Here is a 20,673-nt window from a genome sequence, read left to right on the forward strand (position 1 = left end):
TATTTATTACTTAAAATTTTTTTGGATTTAGCAAGAGGAGGGGAGACAGAGACAGACTCTCGCATGCCCCCCGACCAGGATCCACCAGGCAAGCCCCCTAGGGGATGATGCTCTGTCCATCTGGAACTCTTGATCTGTTGCAACCAGAGCCATTTTTTAGCACCTGAGGTGGAGGCCATGGAGCCATCCTCAGTGTGTGCAGCCAGCTTGCTGTAATCCAGCCATGCATGACTGCAGGAGGAGAGAAGAGAGAGAAGTGAGAGGGGTAGGGGTGGAGAAGCAGATGGGTGCTTCTCCTGTGTGCCCTGATCAGGAATCAAACCTGGGACATCCACATGCCGGGCCGACATTCTACCACTGAGCCAACAAGCCAAGGGCCACCCCTAAGCATTTATTAAAGAGCAAATTATGATTGCTACTATTCATAGACTTTACAGACCCAAGCCCTGCCTCCTTGTTTCTCTCAGCCTTATCTTTGCTTTACATTGCCATGGTCCATAACCTTTGCGTTGTTTTGTATTCTATTTGATTTTCTATATTTCTCTCTGTAGTTGGGAGTCTGAAAATGGAAAACAATAAGCTGCATACAATGATTATGGCTTTTTTGTAGAGCCCAGTGGTATAGGAGGAGGATATTGTTTTTCTCTCCAAGGCCAATATCCCCCTTGGGCTATTTAAAAGAGAATATTCCTTGGACAGTCAAATAGGTTCTTCTTAATTTAAGCACCACTTACTAACTTAGAATTAAGCCACATGTTACCTTGCTTCTGTTTTCACTTTGACTTTGTTAAGCAATTGTTTTTATCTCCTGTATTGGTGAGATTTTGATTCATTACCCTACATCCCCCAAGAATCCTGTCTTTGCCTTTTTTTGAGAAAGTCTGTTCTGGTGAGTAAAATTTCTGTCCTTGTTATAAAGTTTTGATTCTGGATATGTCTGGGAATGTAAGTCGAGCCCCTCAGTTTTTCTGTTCCTGTTTGGACCTTAGAGTGTTGCTCTTACTTGCTTTTCTTTTTATATGGTAATGTTATTGATTAAACTAGTGCTTTCTTTTACATTTAATTATACCTTGAATAGATTTCCTGGCCTGCTTTTTTCCTATTTTGATTTTTAAAATACTCTCCACACTTAATCTCATCTATTATGTGTGGATTAGGCTAAATTTAACTCTCCGACATTTCATCGAAATTCAAGGAGCTCCCCTGGTATTATGAACTGCATCAGGGTGCTGAGACAAGACAGTCTGAATTTTACATGCTCTCTTCCATTATCTTTCAGTCCCCTTTACTGGCCTAGACACAGTGCACCCCCTGTATAGTTTGTATGATAAAAAAGAACCTTGCCTGACCAGGCCGTGGCTCAGTGGATAGAGCATCAGACTGGGATGCAGAAGACCCAGGTTTGAGGCCCTGAGGTTGCTGGCTTGGCTCAAGTCGCTAGCTTGAGCCCAAAGGTTGCTGGCATGAAGCCCAAGGTCGCTGGCTTGAGCAAGGGGTCACTTGCTTTGCTGTGCCCCCCCCCCCCCCCCCCCGTCAAGGCAGGTATGAGAAAGCAATCAATGAACAACTAGGATGCTACAATGAAGAATTGATGCTTCTCATCTCCCTTCCTGTCTGTCTGTCCCTCTCTCTCTCTGTCACACAAGGAAATAAAGAAAGAACCTTTACATAAAGCACATGTTGCACTCCCAGGCAATGATACAGGCCAAGAAAGATTTTAGTAACATTGTTACCATGTTACATTATTTTGGGGGGAAGTGATTTTTTTTAATAGTGTTGACTAATCTGAATATCACTGGATCAGATGATAGATATACCTGCCTTTTTTTTTTATATATACCTGCCTTTTTTATTTGATGTGGTGCTTAGAGTCACAGATCATTCTGTGTTGCTAGTGCTTTTATCTTGCTTTTCACATGTATTCAGAGGAATCTTGTCAGGTCCATACTCTTCATTTTGTGCACTGTTGTGAAAAGATAAAGAGACATTGGTTGCCTGTACAGTGGTACCTTGAGATACGAGCTTAATTCATTCTGTAACCGAGCTCGTAAGTCAGTCAACTCGTGTATCAAACAAATTTCTCCCATTTAAAATAACTGAAATAGATGTAATTCGTTCCAGCCCTGTGAAACATCCCCAAACCATCATAAATTATGAAAAAGGACATGTTTTTAATTAAGAAACACATATGCATAACAAAATATATGAAATAAAAGAAAAAAGTGTTACTTAGTACTGTATTCTTACCTTGGAGACAGATGAGTGTGGCTAACGGAGGTGAATGGCAAGAGGAGGAGGGAGGGAGGAAGGGATGCAGGCACTGTAGACACGTAAACTAAAACTGCACTTTCTTAACACTAAATGTAAACTAAAACTGCACTTTCTTTACTTAAAATGAAACCACAAAAACTTAATTGTAAAAAAATGCACTTTCTTAACTATAAACTTAACCTAAGCTTAACATTATGTATTTTTCATTTAATCATCACCTGTTTTTACCTTTCTGGCTGCACTTTCGGCACTTTCACTTGCAGGGCTTTTGAATAAAAATCTATCCAAAGAGGTGTGCTTTTGCCTTTTTTTTTTTTTTTTTAAATAATTTTATTTTTTTAATGGGGCGACATCAATAAATCAGGATGCATATATTCAAAAATAACAAGTCCAGGTTATCTTGTCATTCAATTATGTTGCATACCCATCACCCAAAGTCAGATTGTCCTCTGTCACCTTCTATCTAGTTTTCTTTGTGCCCTTCCCCCTCCCCCTTTCCCTCTCCCTTTCCCCCCTCCTCCCGTAACCACCACACTCTTATCAATGTTTCTTAGTTTCACTTTTATGTCCCACCTATGTATGGAATAATGCAGTTCCTGGTTTTTTCTGATTTTCTTATTTCACTTCGTATCATGTTATCAAGATCCCACCATTTTGCTGTAAATGATCCGATGTCATCATTTCTTATGGCTGAGTAGTATTCCATAGTGTATATGTGCCACATCTTCTTTATCCAGTCATCTATTGACGGGCTTTTTGGTTGCCTGCCTTTTAAAATGTTACGGAGCCTGACCAGGCGGTGGTGCGGTGGATAGAGTGTTGGACTGGGATGAGGAAGACCCAGGTTCGAGACCCAAGGTTGCCAGCTTGAGTGTGGGCTCATCTGGTTTGAGCAGAGCTCACCAGCTTGGACCCAAAGTCACTGGTTTGAGCAAGGAGTTACTCGGTCTGCTGTAGCCCCACAATCAAGGCACCTATGAGAAAGCAATCATTGAACAACTAAGGTGTCACAATGAAAAACTGATGATTGATGCTTCTCATTTTTTTCCTTTCCCGTCTGTCTGTCCCTATCTAACCCTCTCTCTGACTCTCTCTCTGTCTCTTTAAAAAAAAAATAAAGATTTTAAAAGCCTGACCAGGCGGTGGTGTAGTGGATAGAGCTCTGGACTGGGACACAGAGGACCCAGGTTCAAGACCCTGAGGTCGCCAGCTTGAGCGTGGGCTCATCTGGTTTCAGCAAGGCTCACTAGCTTGAGCCCAAGGTTGCTGGCTTGAGCAGTGGGTCACTCGGTCTGCTGTAGCCGCCCGGTCAAGGCACATATGAGAAAGCAATCAATGAACAACTAAGGAAGCGCAATGAAGAATTGATGTTTCTCATCTCTCTCCCTTCCTGTCTGTCCCTATCTGTCCCTCTCTCTGTCTCTGTCACACACACAAATAAAAGCAGAAACTCTAAATAATGTTACGGAAATGTGACAAACAAGTGTCATTAAAAAGTGCTGAAGCACGGCCAGTTGAAACTTTTTTTGGGTGTTTCTTTTCAATGAAACTTGAAAGCTTCTCCTACATTGCCAGCATGTCTTTAATTTCACTTGTAGAAATCATTTTCTGCGACTCTACCTCCTCCTCACTACTAATCTCTTGCAGAAGCTCCGTATCTTGCATCATCTGTAGCTCCTTCAACTCCTCAGTTGAGAGTTCCTCCTCATGTTCCTTGAAGAGCTTGTTTATGTCATCCTCATCTACCTCCAGACCCATTGACTTTCTGAGGGACACAATCTCCTCCAACGCTTCTACCTCGGTCTCAGTCTGGTTCGAATCCTTTGAAGTCTCTGTCTGCAACAATATCAGGCCATAACTTTTTCCATGCTGAGTTCAAGGTTCTTCTTGTAACCTCTTGCCATGCCAAGTCAATAATGCGTAAACATATCACGATGTTGTAGTGATCTTTCCAAAACTCTCAAAGGGTTGGATTTATATTCTCAGTCACCTCAAAGCAGCAGCGGAACAAGTGCTTTGTGTAAAGCTTTTTAAAGTTGGAAATGACCTGCTGATCCATAGGTTGCAAGATTGAAGTCATGTTGGGTGGGAGGTAGAGGACTTTCATGAATTTGAACTCTTTGAGACTGTCATCTTCAAGACCAGGTGGGTGGGCTGGAGCATTTTCAAGGATTAATATTCTTTCATCGGGAGTTTATTTTCTTGAAGATATTTCTTCACTGCAGGACCAAAGATAAGATTTACCCATTCAATAAAAAATTGCTGCATAACCCATGCCCTAGCATTGGCACACCACATAACCTGTAGTTTTTCTTTAAGAATCTTGTGAGTCTTAAAGGCTCAAGGATTTTCAGAATGGTACAAGTACAGTGGCTTTACTTTACAGTCACCGCTAGCATTTGCACACAATGCAAAGGTCAGACGGTCCTTCATGGGTTTATGGCCTGGCAGCTTCTTCTCCTCTGGTGATGAAAGTCCTCCAGGGCATTTTTTTCAAAACAATCCTGTTTCCTCACAGTTTTGAACACTTGTTGGGGAGTGTAGCCTTTCTTTGCGCAGCAAAACGTGCAATGTGTACTCCTCAGCTGCCTTAACGTCAGCACTCGCAGCTTCACCATGCCTCACCACCGAGTGGATGCCTGATCTCTTAAAATTTTTAAACCAGCCATGACTTGCCTTAAACGTATCTTCTGCTGCCTCTTTTGAGGTTGATGTTCTTTCTTCTTCAAGTTGCTGTAAATAATACATGCCTTTTCACATATCGCAGTCTCCGTCACTGTATATCTCCTTCCAGCTCTTTCTCTTTCGGCCACACCAGCAGAAGCTTCTCCATTTCTTCATGGATATTTGTCCTTAATTGGGACAGAATTGTAGTTCCTTTCACTGGATTTGTGCTTTTGATGGCATTCTTTTGTTTAAGGATGGTACAAATTGTAGATGTATTGGGGTCATACAGCCTTGCCAGTTCAATCACTGGTACACCACGCTCATGTTTTTCTATTATTTCTTGCTTTACTTCTATCGACATCATTCTCTTCTTCTTCTCACCACTGTCCTTTACACTCACTTTCTTCGGCCCCATGATAGCACACAAAAAAAGTTAGTAAAAAATGCAAAAATGATGCAAGAAGGAGTACAGCGCACGAGATTCGACTTGATTCTACGGGTAATATGTGAGAAAGAATGAGATGCTGGTGTTGTACTGCCGATACTGGACCCATGCGCCAATGCGCCAACTAGCAGCAGCTTCCTGAATCACGACTCGTATCTTGGAATTTCACTCAGATCTTGAACAAAAATACGGACAGAATCACAGCTTATATCTTAAAAATTTGTATTGTTGGTCTGCTTGTATCTCAAGATACCACTGTAATTTTCTTGCTTGAGGTCTAGGAGGACAATATCCCAGTTGTTGGAGTTAATATAATAAAGAAGGGATTTTTACCAAGACATGAAAACAACTCAGTGTCCTTTGACCGATGATTGGGTAAAGATGTGGTACATATATACAGTGGAATACTACAAAGCCATAAAGATATGAAATGCCATTTATGACAACATTGATAGATCTTGAGGGTATCATGCAAATGAAATAAGTCAGACAGGAAAGGACAAGAACCATGTGATTTCATTCATATGTGGAATATAAAACAAAAAGCAACAAATGAACAAACAAAAAACTCATAGACACAACAGTTTGGTGGTTACCAGAGTAGAAGGAGTTGTAGAGGCAGGATGAAGGTGGTAAAGGGAGTCAAACATGGTGACAGAATGGCACTAGACTTTGGGTGATAAGCACACAATTGAATATACAGATGTATTATAAAGTTGTACACTTGAAACTTATGTTGTTAATCAATGTTCCCTTAATAAATTTTTTAAAAAATAAAAAAAGAAGGGCTTTATAGATGTTTAACTCAAAACTCTTTTGTTCTTAATTTTTTAAAAAAGGAGATGGATATCTAATTTAAAGGTGAAGTAGGCCCTGGCCAGTTGGCTCAGTGGTAGAGCATCGGCCTGGCATGCAGGAGTCCCGGGTTCGATTCCCGGCCAGGGCACACAGGAGTAGCACCCATCTGCTTCTCCACCCCTCCCCTCTCCTTCCTCTCTGTCTCTCTCTTCCCCTCCCGCAGACAAGGCTCCACTGGAGCAAAGTTGGCCCAGGCGCTGAGGATGGCTCTGTGGCCTCTGCCTCAGGCGCTAGATTGGCTCTGGTTGCAACAGAGCGATGCCCCAGATGGGCAGAGCATCGCCCTCTGGTGGGCATGCTGGGTGGATCCTGGTCGGGCGCATGTGGGAGTCTCTCTGACTGCCTCTCCGTTTCCAACTTTAGAAAAATACAAAAAAAAAAAATGAAGGTGAAGTAATTGAGGCTCAGTCATTGAGAGATTAGTCAGGCAATGAGAAGAGGATAGAAACATAGAGACATAGTAAGTCTGGCATGATTGTAATAATATTGAGCATTTATGTGCCAGGAGCTGTGTCTTTATCTGGATGGTCTCATTTAATTCACATATCCTTTTGAGTAAAGGAACTACTTTTTTCTTTTTATTAAAAAAGAAATGTTGAAACTGAGACTTAGAGGTTAAATAACTTGTCCAGGGGTTCTGGATGTCTGGTAATAATCTGTCCTGTTTTTTTAAATTCATATTACCTACCATGTTTTCATCCATTAGGAGTTCCTATCAGTTGTCTATCCAGAGAACCTGACTCTTTGTGGATGAAAGCTAAAAGCATCACTGAAAATGGCTTGGGGGAGGGTGGGCATGATGATACCCAACAGTGTGTGTGTCTGTCAGTCATATCTGGCTTTAGGCGACCTATTTTGTTTAATATTGTTTGAAAACATTGAAAGCATCATTGACAAATATCCTACTTTGGTTCAAAGAAGTTTAAAATACTGTTGCCTTTGCTTTTTTACAAAGTGTGCTGAATAAAAATGGTTCAAGAGGCCCAAGGATGGGATGGGGAGAGGTAGGCAGATGAGGCACTGGGCAGAAACGACAAGCCTGGGAAGCAGACAGCCCTATTGATCTGTGCAGTGAATTGCATTCTGGAGAGAAGAATTGAAATCCATTATGCCAAGTGCATGGTGTACAAATCCCTTTGAAAAGCAGTTAGATGCCATCTAATCCCAAATCATTTAAAAACGATTTTAAAGTACCCAGTATTCTAAAATGCCCTAAGCAGTTTGTCTCTTATCTAGAAGACCAATGAAATGGATGGGGAAATAGTATTTTAATGCTATCTTTCTCTCATATGTTCTGTTTAATTGTGTGACTTAAATAGTGTTAAATAGCATTTTAGACATTTTAGCATTTAACCTTGAATATTCTGAAACACAGGAAACATAGGATATGGAAGAAACTTCTCTCTAAAAATATATATTTTTTTGCTTTCTTTTTTTTTAAATAATTTTTATTTATTTATTTATTTATTTACAGGGACAGAGAGAGAGTCAGAGGGATAGATAGGGACAGACAGACAGGAACGGAGAGAGATGAGAAGCATCAATCATTAGTTTTTCATTGCGACACCTTAGTTGTTCATTGATTGCTTTCTCATATGTACCTTGACCGTGGGCCTTCAGCAGACCGAGGAACCCTTTGCTGGAGCCAGCAACCTTGGGTCCAAGCTGGTGAGCTCTGCTCAAGCCAGATGAGCCCACGCTCAAGCTGGCGACCTCGGGGTCTCGAACCTGGGTTCTTCCGCAGCCCAGTCTGATGCTCCACCCACTGTGCCACCGCCTTGTCAGGCTAAAAATATTTATTTTATCTATCTATCTATCTATCTATCTACCACCTATCTGTCTATTTTATCTATCTATGAGAGAGAAACATCAATTTGCTATTCCTTCCATCCATGCATTCATTGGTCTACTCTTGTACGTTGCCCTGACCAGGGATCAAATACACAACCTTGGCATATCAGGATAACGCTCTAACCAACTGAGCAACCCAGCCACAGCAAAAAATATACTTTTTGACATAATTTCAGAGATGTAGAAAAGTTGCAAAAGTAATATAAAGAACTATTATTACCCAGATTTTCCAGATGTTAATATTTTACCATGTTTTCTTTATTCTTTTCTATCTCTGTTAAATTTTTATTATTGTACCAGCTACCTCTTCAAAAGCTCCATCTGAAGAAATGAGGTGTGAGTTTCAGAAGGTATTATTTATGTAGAACTACAAGCTGAGAGATGACCTCAGGCAGAAAAGAATGTATGGAAAAGGTTTTCAAATATTAGGTGATTATTAGATTCTTAATCCTTTAGGACAGGGGTCCCCAAACTTTTTACACAGGGGCCAGTTCACTGTCCCTCAGACTGTTGGAGGGCTGGACTATAAAAAAAACTATGAACAAATCCCTATGCACACTGCACATATCTTATTTTAAAGTAAAAAACACAAACAAAACTGGAACAAATACAATATTTAAAATAAAGAACAAGTAAATTTAAATCAACAAACTGACCAGTATTTCAATGGGAACTATGCTCCTCTCACTGAGCACCAATGAAAGAGGTGCCCCTTCTGAAAGTGCGGCGGGGGCCGGATAAATGGCCTCAGGGGGCCACATGTGGCCTGCGGGCCATAGTTTGGGGACCCCTGCTTTAGGATGTGTGGCATCCTTTTAGTAATTAAGTTGAATTTTCTCTTAAACACAGATACTCCCTGAGATAATTGAATAGTCCCAAGGATTGAGTTATGATATGTATAGAGATGTATGAAAAGTGATAATTAAAAGTACCCCCCTAACTAGAAACAGAAGAATAAAAATAAAAAAATCAAGGACCTTAGAAAAGTAAAAAGTTGGGCAGCTACATGGAAATAGTTGAGCTAAAGAAGAAAGATATATAGGATGAGGCTAAGAAAGCAATTACTCAGAGTAACAAAGGCTTTTAGAAGTCTACAAAGAAGGAAAAGGAAAACAATAAATTAGGATAAAAATGAGAAAATAATTTTGCATGAATAGATAATTATGTTTTTACTTGTAGCCACCAAGGTCCTATTTCTGTCTACATGGCTGCCTTTTTTTTTTTTTTTTTTGAGGGTAAACTCCAGATATGCATGGATTCTCTTCAAAGAGAATGTCTTTCATAGAGCAGAAGTTTCTAGTTTTAATGATGTCTAGCTTATCAATTACTTCTTTTCATGGATCGTGCCTTTGGTGTTGTATTTAAAGCATAGTTGCCATATGCATGGTCATCTAGATTGTCTCCTACATTATCGTTAGGAGTTTTGCATCTTACATTTGGGCCTAGGACTCATTTTTAAGTTATTTATGTAGTAAAGTCTATATCTAGATTCATTTTTGGACATGCGAATAATATATCCAATTATTCTATCACCATTTGTTGAAGACACTCTCTTTGCTCCATTGTATTGCCTTTGCTCCTTTATCAAAGATCAGTTATTAGTGGTTTTTTTTTTTTACAGAGACAGAGAGTCAGAGAGAGAGATAGACAGGGACAGACAGACAGGAACGGAGAGATGAGAAGCATCAATCATTAGTTTTTCGTTGCACATTGCAACACCTTAATTGTTCATTGATTGCTTTCTCATATGTGCCTTGACCGCGGGCCTTCAGCAGACCGAGTAACCCCTTGCTTGGGCTCAAGCTGGTGAGCTTTTGCTCAAACCAGATGAGCCCTCGCTCAAGCTGGCGACCTCAGGATCTCGAACCTGGGTCTTCCGCATCCCAGTCCGACACTCTATCCACTGTGCCACCGCCTGGTCAGGCACTTTATAATAAGTCTTAAAGTCAATTAGTGTGAGACTTCCAACTTTGTTTTTCTCTTTCAATATGTGTAAGCTATTTGTCAGTATCCATGAAATGATATGCTGGGATTTTGATTGGGATTGCATTGAATCTATAGATCAAGTTAGGACATCTTTTTTTCTTTTTCTTTTTTTAATTTTTTCATTTTTCCGAAGCTGGAAACAGGGAGGCAGTCAGAAAGACTCCCACATGCGCCTGACTGGGATCCACCCAGCATGCCCACCAGGGGGCGATGCTCTGCCCATCTGGGGTGTTGCTCTATTGTATCCAGAGCCATTCTAGCACCTGAGGCAGAGGCCACAGAGCCATCCTCAGCGCCCGGGCCATCTTTGCTCCAATGGAGCCTTGTCTGCGGGAGGGGAAGAGAGAGACAGAGAGGAAGGGGGGGGTAGAGAAGCAGATGGGCGCTTCTCCTCCGTGCCCTGGCCAGGAACTCCTGCACGTCAGGCCAACGCTCTACCACTGAGCCAACCGGCCAGGGCCAAGTTAGGACATCTTGATAGTATTACATAAGTGTTCTTGTCATGAGCATGGAATATATCTCTATTTATTTCTTTCATCTATTCAAAGTTTCATCAGAGTTTTATAGTTTTTTTGTTTGTTTTTGTGACAGACAGAGAGAAGAACAGACAGACTGGAAGGGAGAGAGATGAGAAGCATCAATTCTTTGTTGCATCACCTTAATTTCTCATTGATTGCTTTCTCATATGTGCCTTGACCGGGGTGGGGGGGGAAGGTATAGCAGACTGAGTGACCCCTTGCTCAAGCCAGCGACCTTGGGTTTAAGCTGGTGAGCCTTGCTCAAACCAGATGAGCCCGCGCTCAAACTGGCGACCTCAGAGTTCTGAACCTGAGTCCTCTGTTTCCCAGCCCGATGCTCTATCCACTGCACCACTGCTTGGTCAGGCTAGTTTTATAGTTTTTTTTCCCTCCAAATAGCTCTTGTTCATATTTTGTTAGATTTATACCTAAGTATTACACTTTTGGTTGCTAATGTAAATGGTATTGTGTTTTTAATTTCAAATATTTGTTCTTTGCTGGTATATAGGAATTTATTTTTATATATGAACTTTATATCCTGCAACATTGCTGTAATCACTTATTAGTTTCAGGAGATTTTTTTCATTGACCCTTTTGGATTTCCTACATAGACAATCATGTCATCTTGAACAAATGAAATTTATTTCCCCCCTTCCCAGTCAGTATACCTTTTCTTTCCTTCTTTTTTTTCCCTCCCTCCCTATCTCCCTCCCTTCCTTCTTGCCTTTCTTTCTTTATTTCTTTTCTGTCTTACAGCATTAGCTAGGACTTCCAGTACAGTGTTAGAAAAGAGTGATGACTAGGGACATCCTTGCCTTATTCCTGATCTTAGCAGGAAAGCTTCTGTAGTAGTCCCCATTTATCCACAGTTTCATATATCTGTAGTCAGTCATCATGGCTCAGTGATCCAGAATCGCCTGTAGTATGGTGACCCTCCTGATGTATCTTCAGAAGGTCAGTAGTAGCCTGACGCTAGTGTCACAATGCCCACATCATTACTTCACCTCATCTCATCACATAGGTGTTTTATCATCACATATCTTCACAAGAAGGAAGGGTGAGCCTGACCAGGCGGTGGCGCAGTGGGTAGAGCATTGGACTGGGACATAGAGGACCCAGGTTCGAAACCCCAGGTCACTGGCTTGAGCACGGGCTCATCTGGTTTGAGCACAGCTCACCAGCTTGAGCCCAAGGTTGCTGGCTTGAGCAAGGGTCACTTGGTCTGCTGTAGCCCCCCACCCCTGTCAAGGCACATATGAGAAAACAATCAATGAACAACTAAGGTGTCGCAATGAAGAATTGATGCTTCTCATCTCTCTCCCTTCCTGTCTCCGTCCCTCTCTTTGTTGTTGTCACAAAAAAAAAAAAAAAAGGAAGAGTGAGTCCTGTACAATAAGATATTTTCTTTTTTTTTTTTTAATAAATTTTTATTAATGGTAATGGGATGACATTAATAAATCAGGGTACATATATTCAAAGAAAACATGTCTAGGTTATTTTGTCATTAAATTATGTTGCATACCCCTCGCCCAAAGTCAGATTGTCCTCCGCCACCCTCTATCTAGTTCTCTGTGCCCCTCCCCCTCCCCCTAACTCTCTCCCTCCCTCCCTCCCATGTCCTCCCTCCCCCCACCCCTGGTAACCACCACACTCTTGTCCATGTCTCTTAGTCTCGTTTTTATGTTCCACCAATGTATGGAATCATGTAGTTCTTGTTTTTTTCTGATTTACTTATTTCACTCCGAATAATGTTATCAAGATCCCACCATTTTGCTGTAAATGATCTGATGTCATCATTTCTTATGGCTGAGTAGTATTCCATAGTGTATATGTGCCACATCTTCTTTATCCAGTCTTCTATTGAAGGGCTTTTTGGTTGTTTCCATGTCTTGGCCACTGTGAACAGTGCTGCAATGAACATGGGGCTACATGTGTCTTTACGTATCAATGTTTCTGAGGTTTTGGGGTATATACCCAGTAGAGGGATTGCTGGGTCATAAGGTAGTTCTATTTGCAGTTTTTTGAGGAACCACCATACTTTCCTCCATAATGGTTGTACTACTTTACAGTCCCACCAACAGTGAATGAGAGTTCCCTTTTCTCCGCAGCCTCTCCAACATTTGCTATTACCCGTCTTGTTGATAATAGCTAATCTAACATGGGTAAGGTGGTATCTCATTGTAGTTTTGATTTGCATTTCTCTAATAACTAATGAAGCTGAGCATCTTTTCATATATCTATTGGCCATTTGTATCTCTTCCTGGGAGAAGTGTCTGTTCATGTCCTCTTCCCATTTTTTTATTGGATTGTTTGTTTGTTTGTTGTTGAGTTTTATGAGTTCTTTGTAAATTTTGGATATTAGGCCCTTATCTGAGCTGTTGTTTGAAAATATCATTTCCCATTTAGTTGGCTGTCTGTTTATTTTTATATCAGTTTCTCTTGCTGAGCAAAAACTTTTTATTCTGATGTAGTCCCATTTATCTTTGCCTTCATTTATCTTTGCCTTCACTTCTCTTGCCATTGGAGTCAAGTTCATAAAATGTTCTTTAAAACCCAGGTCCATGAGTTTAGTACCTATGTCTTCTTCTATGTACTTTATTGTTTCAGGTCTTATATTTAGGTCTTTGATCCATTTTGAATTAATTTTAGTACACGGGGACAGGCTGTAGTCGAGTTTCATTCTTTTGCATGTGGCTTTCCAGTTTTCCCAACACCATTTGTTGAAGAGGCTTTCTTTTCTCCATTGTGTGTTGTTGGCCCCTTTATCAAAGATTATTTGACCATATATATGTGGTTTTATTTCTGGGCTTTCTATTCTGTTCCATTGGTCTGAGTGTCTATTTTTCTGCCAATACCATGCTGTTTTGATTATCATGGCCCTATAATATAGTTTAAAGTCAGGTATTGTAATGCCCCCAGCTTCATTCTTTTTCCTTAGGATTGTTTTGGCTATTCGGGGTTTTTTATAGTTCCATATAAATCTGATGATTTTTTGTTCCATTTCTTTAAAAAATCTCATAGGAATTTTGATGGGAATTGCATTAAATTTATATATTGCTTTGGGTAATATGGCCATTTTAATTATATTTATTCTTCCTATCCAAGAACAAGGAATATTTTTCCATCTCATTGTGTCTTTTTCTATTTCTCTTAATAATGCCTTGTAGTTTTCGTTATATAGGTCCTTTACATTCTTTGTTATGTTTATTCCTAGGTATTTTATTTTTTTTGTTGCAATCGTGAAGGGGATTATTTTTTTGAGTTCGTTTTCTAATATTTCATTGTTGGCATATAGAAAGGCTATGGACTTTTGTATGTTAATTTTGTATCCTGCGACCTTACTGTATTGGTTTATTGTTTCTAATAATCTTTTTGTGGAGTCCTTCGGGTTTTCAATGTATAGGATCATATCATCAGCAAAAAGTGATACCTTTACTTCTTCTTTTCCGATATGGATGCCTTTTATTTCTTTGTCTTGTCTGATTGCTCTGGCCAGAACTTCTAGCACCACATTAAATAAGAGTGGAGAGAGTGGACAACCCTGTCTTGTTCCTGATTTAAGGTAGAAAGTCCTCAGTTTTATGCCGTTTAATATGATGTTGGCTGATGGTTTATCATATATGGCCTTTATCATGTTGAGATATTTTCCTTCTATACCCATTTTGTTGAGAGTCTTAAACATAAAATTGTGTTGTATTTTATCAAAAGCCTTTTCTGCATCTATTGATAAGATCATGTGGTTTTTGTTCTTTGTTTTGTTGATATGGTGTATTACGTTAACCGTTTTACGTATGTTGAACCATCCTTGAGATTCTGGGATGAATCCCACTTGATCATGGTGTATTATTTTTTTAATATGTTGTTGTATTCGGTTTGCCAGTATTTTGTTTAGTATTTTAGCATCTGTATTCATTAGAGATATTGGTCTGTAGTTTTCTTTCTTTGTGCCATCCTTGCCAGGTTTTGGTATGAGGGTTATGTTGGCCTCATAAAATGTGTTTGGAAGTATTGCTTCTTCAATTTTTTGGAAGACTTTGAGTAGAATAGGAACCAAGTCTTCTTTGAATGTTTGATAGAATTCACTAGTATAACCGTCTGGGCCTGGACTTTTATTTTTGGGGAGGTTTTTAATAGTTTTTTCTATTTCTTCCCTGCTGATTGGTCTGTTTAGGTTTTCTGCTTCTTCATGACTCAGTCTAGGAAGGTTGTATTGTTCTAGGAATTTATCCATTTCTTCTAGATTGTTGTATTTGGTGGCATATAATTTTTCATAGTATTCTACAATAATTCTTTGTATATCTATGATGTCTGTGGTGATCTCTCCTCTTTCATTTTGGATTTTATTTATTTGAGTCCTGTGCCTTTTTTCCTTGGTGAGTCTTGCTAAGGGTTTGTCAATTTTGTTGATCTTTTCAAAGAACCAGCTCCTTGTTTTATTGATTTTTTCTATAGTTTTTCTGTTCTCTATTTCATTTATTTCTGCTCTGATTTTTATTATCTCCTTTCTTCGGCTGGTTTTGGGTTGTCTTTGTTCTTCTTTTTCTAGTTCCTTAAGGTGTGAAGTTAAGTGGTTTACTTCGGCTCTCTCTTGTTTGTTCATATAGGCCTGAAGTGATATGAACTTTCCTCTTATTACTGCTTTTGCTGCATCCCAGAGATTCTGATATGTCGTATTTTCATTTTCATTTGTCTGTATATATCTTTTGATCTCTGCGCTTATTTCTTCTTTGACCCATTCATTTTTTAGAAGTATGTTGTTTAGTTTCCACATTTTTGTGGGTTTTCCCCCCTCTTTTTTGCAGTTGAATTCTAGTTTCAAGGCTTTATGATCAGAAAATATGCTTGGTACAATTTCAGTTTTTCTAAATTTGCTGATATTGTCTTTGTGGCCCAACATATGGTCAATTCTTGAGAATGTTCCATGTACACTAGAGAAAAATGTATACTCTGTCGCTTTGGGATGAAGTGTCCTGTAGATGTCTATCATATCCAGGTGTTCTAGTATTTCGTTTAAGGCCACTATATCTTTATTGATTCTCTGTTTGGATGACCAATCTAGAGCCGTCAGCGGTGTATTGAGGTCTCCAAGTATGATTGTATTTTTGTTAGTTTTTGTTTTAAGGTCAATAAGTAGCTGACTTATATATTTTGGTGCTCCTTGGTTTGGTGCATATATATTAAGGATTGTTATGTCTTCTTGATTCAACTTCCCCTTAATCATTATGAAATGACCATTTTTGTCTCTGAGTACTTTTTCTGTCTTGTAGTCAGCATTATTAGATATGAGTATTGCTACACCTGCTTTTTTTTGGGTGTTGTTTGCTTGGAGTATTGTTTCCCAGCCTTTCACTTTGAATTTGTTTTTATCCTTGTTGCTTAGATGTGTTTCTTGTAGGCAGCATATAGTTGGATTTTCTTTTTTAATCCATTCTGCTACTCTGTGTCTTTTTATTGGTAAGTTTAATCCATTTACATTTAGTGTAATTATTGACACTTGTGGGTTCCCTACTGCCATTTTATAAATTGCTTTCTGTTAGTTTTGTATCTTGTTTGATTCTTCTCTTTTGTTTTTCTATCATTTGTTTTTGTTTGTTTGTGTTCCATACTTCTTTCCTCTGTTGCTACCTTTTTTAAGTCAAGTGTTTTTGTGGTGGTTTTTTCAAGGGTGGTTACCATTAAGTAATGAAAAGGGTACCTACCATATTCATTGTAGTACCCTATCTTATGAGTATTTCTGCACTTCATCGTCCTTTGCTACTGTTAATCTCCATCCTCTCCCCCCTTTTTTTCCTTTGTTGTCACAGTTTAAGTTTGGTTTTATTGTGTTCTTGGTGGAGCTGTTACTTGTGGTGTTGTTTTCTTTTGTTCTTTGAATCTGGTTGGAAAACCCCCTTTAGTATTTCCTGGAGTGGGGGCTTTCTGCTGATAAATTCTCTCATCTTTTCTGTATTTGTGAATGTTTTTATATCTCCCTCATACTTGAAGGATAGCTTTGATGGGTATAGTATTCTTGGCTGAAAGTTCTTCTCTTTCAGGGCTTTAAATATTGGGGTCCACTCTCTTCTAGCTTGTAGAGTTTCTGCTGAGAAATCTGATGATAATCTAATAGGCCTTCCTTTATATGTTGTACTCTTCTTTTCCCTGGCTGCCTTGAGAATTTTTTCTTTGTCATTGGTTTGTGTCATCTTTATTATGATGTGCCTTGGAGTGGGTTTGTTGGGGTTAAGAAAACTCGGTGTTCTGTTTGCTTCTTGAATTTGAGGCTTTAGTTCTTTCCACAGGCTTGGGAAGTTCTCGACTATTATTTGTTTGAGTATATTCTCCATTCCATTTTCTTTCTCTTCTCCCTCTGATATACCTATTATTCTTATGTTATTCTTTCTGATGGAGTCAGACAATTCCTGTAGGGCTTTCTCGTTTTTTATTATTTTTGAGTCTCTTTCTTCTTCTCTCTGTTGTGCCTCAAGTTGTTTGTCTTCTATTTCACTAATCCTATCTTCTATCTGGGCTGTTCTGTTAGCTAAGCTTGTTACCTCGTTTTTCAGCTCGTGAATTGAGTTTTTCATTTCTGTTTGATTTGTTTTTATAGTTTCAATTTCCTTGGTAATATATTCTTTGTGTTCATTGAGTTGTTTTCTGATCTCCCTAAATTGCCTTTCTGTGTTTTCTTGTATATCTCTGAGTATTTTTAAGATTTCTATTTTAAATTCTCTGTCATTTAGCTCCAAGGCTTCCAATATGTTAAGTCTTTTCTCCATAGATTTTTCCACATCTATTTGTGTTACCTCTCTTTCTTTTGTATCCATAATATTCGATTTCCTCTTTCTTATTGGCATCTGAGGGTGGTCTTGTTGATAGCACACAGGCACACTCCCTCCGCGGCTTGAATGAACATCCCTGCGGTAGTTAGCTTCCTCCACACCCTTGTCTCTCAGATTCAAGTGATAACAGTCCTTTCGCTTTCAGTTTGTGTGGAACTCCGGAATGCTCCGAGGATAAATTTTTCTGTTTCTAGTTGATAAATTTGTTGTGATTTTGGGGAGATCTGTCGGACGCGCTGCTCACGGCGCCATTTCCATCCAATAAGATATTTTCAGGGAGAGACCATATTCATGTAACTTCTTATAGTCTGTTATTGTAATTTTTCTACATTATTATTATTAATTTCTTACTGTGTCTAATTTGTAAATTATATATACATAATTATATGATAGTATATAAGGTTCGGTACTACCTGAGGTTTCAGGTATCCCGTGGGGGTCTTGGGATGTATCCTTCACAGATTAAGGTGGGACTACTGTAGTTTCTTACCATTAAGTTTGTTGTTATCTGTATATTTTTTTAAATCAAGTTGAAGTTTCTTTCTATTTTTAGTTTGCATTTATTCCTTTTTAAGGTTGAATAATAATATTGCATTGTATATATATAATATTTGTATGTTGTATACCCATTCATCCATCAGTGAATAGTTGGGTTGCTTAACCTTTTGGCTATTGTGAGTACTGCTGCTGTGAACATGGGTGTGTAGTATTAATAGCCCTTTGAGACTCGGCTTTCAATTCTGGGTGTAGACCCAGAAGTTAAATTGCTGGGTCATATGGTAATTTAAGTTTTTTGAGGAACTAATATGCAAAATTTTATATACAGTTATGTTTACTGCACTGATGTTTATAATAGCAAAAAATTGGAAACAGCAGTGATTGGTTGCAAATTTGGGCACATTTATACAATGAAGTATTCAGCTATTTAGAAAGGTTTGGTAGGTCTGTATGTTTTGACATATCAGATATCCAGATAATATGAAAATGCCTAACTATTGAATAATACATGTAATATAAATCATTTTTATTTTAAATCATATATATATGTATGTATGCTTCAAAAAACTTTTAAAAAGATGATGCACTTCTCTATAGTTGTTGGGGGAAGAGGGAACAGATTATAGTGCAGTAGAAGAGCAGATCTTTATCTTACCACTTTGTACAGTACTGCATGATGTTAGGGTTTACAAGAAACACAATTTTATATGCAGAAGAAATAATTTGAATAATTGCAGTTGGGGCTGGAGTTTAATTCCCATTTGTCAATAAAATACAAAGAAAATGTGAAGTATATCATTTCCTTACTAAGTGTTTTTATATCTGTAGTGTCAAATGCCAAGTCACTGGGGGATCTTTTAAGTATCTTTTTAATTATTATATTTAAATGTATTTTACTGTTATATTTAACATAAATGGTATTTATTGTATTGTGACCTGAGGTATAAAATGAGCACAGTGAATTTTCATCAATAAGGAAAACACTACCATTTTTGGGTCATATTTAAATGGTACTTTTCATTTCCTGTGACTTGGTGTAGTGAGGTAGGTAATGAAATACGGACATTGTTCTTGAGAAAAATATCTTTTAGTTTAAGCCTTGTGTTACTTTACACACTGAATCCTGTTCTTTGCCTTTTTCTGACAGTAGATCTTCATGGAGGAACACGGAGTGACCCAAACTGAACACATGGCTACCATAGAAGCCCACGCAGTGGCCCAGCAAGTACAGCAGGTCCATGTGGCTACCTATACTGAACACAGTATGCTGAGTGCCGATGAAGACTCGCCTTCTTCTCCGGAGGACACCTCTTACGATGACTCAGACATACTCAACTCCACAGCAGCGGATGAGGTAACAGCCCATCTGGCTGCTGCAGGTAATGCTGTTTGCATTGGAAGCCTTTTTGTTTGTTTGTTTAATGCTGGTACCCTTCACAATATCTGGAAGAGTCTAGGAAGCCTTGGATTTTCAACTAGTGCCTGTGTTATACTGAGACTTAGGTCCTAAAATCTTATACTATTAGTGATATGACTTGTTTGTTTTTTTATCTATTCTAACGATCTTTTGACCTTGAACTGAGGCATTTAGTCCATTTACATTAAATGTAATCACTGGTATACAGCGGTTGGCAAAACTAGGTTTACAGTTGTGAGTACGTGAAACATAGTTTATTCTTGTATTATTTGTTAATTGTATTATTTTTCATACAAACAGCTGTAAACCTATTTTCACCCACTCTGTATATCAACCAGCATGTGTAGCATGCAATAAACAATTGCTAGACATGCAAAGCAACAGTAAAATATTATTCAAAGTCAAGAGAGAAATCATCAATATAAATTGATATCAAAAGACTCAGGAAATTGGATTTAGCATACAAAAACTTAAAAACAGCTGTTAAAAATGTATTTAAAGACAGATAGCATGGCCATGTATAAAAATATAGTTATTTTTAGCAAAAGAAAGGAAACTATAAAAAACAAGTAGGAATTTAGAAACTAGAAACTAAAATAAGTGAAGTGAAAGTTCTCTAATGTACAGGGTGGGGGAAAAGTAGAGTTAAAGTTGTGAGTATGTGAAACGCAGAGTTGATTCTTATATTCCTTTTATTTACTTATTTTTAGAGAGCGAGAAACAAACAGACAGGAAAGGAAAGAGATGAGAAGCATCATTTTTTTTTTTTTATTGCTCCACCTCAGTTGTTCATTGATTTCTTTCTCATATGTGTCTTGACCAGGGGCTACAGCAGAGTGAGTGCCCTCTTGTTCAAGCCAGCAACCTTTGGGTTCAAGCCAGCGACCTTGGGGTCGTGTCTATGATCCTATGCTCAAGCTAGAGACTCTGTGCTCAAGCTGGTGAGCCCGTGCTCAAGCCATTGACCTCGGGGTTTCGAACCTGGGTCTTCAGTGTCCCAGGCCAATGCTCTATCCACTGCACCACCACCTGGTCAGGCTTCTCCTTTTTTTTTTTAATTTAAAAAAAAAGGGAGGTGGCCCTGGCCGGTTGGCTCAGCGGTAGAGCGTCGGCCTGGCGTGCGGGGGACCCGGGTTCGATTCCCGGCCAGGGCACACAGGAGAGGCGCCCATTTGCTTCTCCACCCCCATCCCCTCCTTCCTCTCTGTCTCTCTCTTCCCCTTCCGCAGCCAAGGCTCCATTGGAGCAAAGATGGCCTGGGCGCTGGGGATGGCTCCTTGGCCTCTGCCCCAGGCGCTAGAGTGGCTCTGGTCGCAAAAGAGCGACGCCCCGGAGGGGCAG

General features: G+C 39.2%; 1 protein-coding gene across 7 annotated transcripts in view; it reads left to right on the forward strand.

The window, feature by feature from the left end:
• The window catches only part of NRF1 (nuclear respiratory factor 1), a 139,105-nt gene that overhangs the window by 35,672 nt on the left and 82,760 nt on the right, over window positions 1–20,673 (forward strand). For 4 of the 7 annotated variants that reach the window (XM_066362682.1, XM_066362684.1, XM_066362677.1 and 1 more), the window contains exon 2: window positions 19,063–19,294. In XM_066362682.1, coding sequence (XP_066218779.1) covers window positions 19,072–19,294 — 223 coding nt within the window. In that variant the 5' untranslated portion in view covers window positions 19,063–19,071. The remainder of the gene's footprint in view (window positions 1–19,062; window positions 19,295–20,673) is intronic. The other 3 variants (XM_066362679.1, XM_066362681.1, XM_066362680.1) reach the window with 1 other exon arrangement.

The sequence above is a fragment of the Saccopteryx leptura genome, chromosome 2 (assembly GCF_036850995.1).
Source record: "Saccopteryx leptura isolate mSacLep1 chromosome 2, mSacLep1_pri_phased_curated, whole genome shotgun sequence".
NCBI classification, from domain to species: Eukaryota; Metazoa; Chordata; class Mammalia; order Chiroptera; family Emballonuridae; genus Saccopteryx; species Saccopteryx leptura.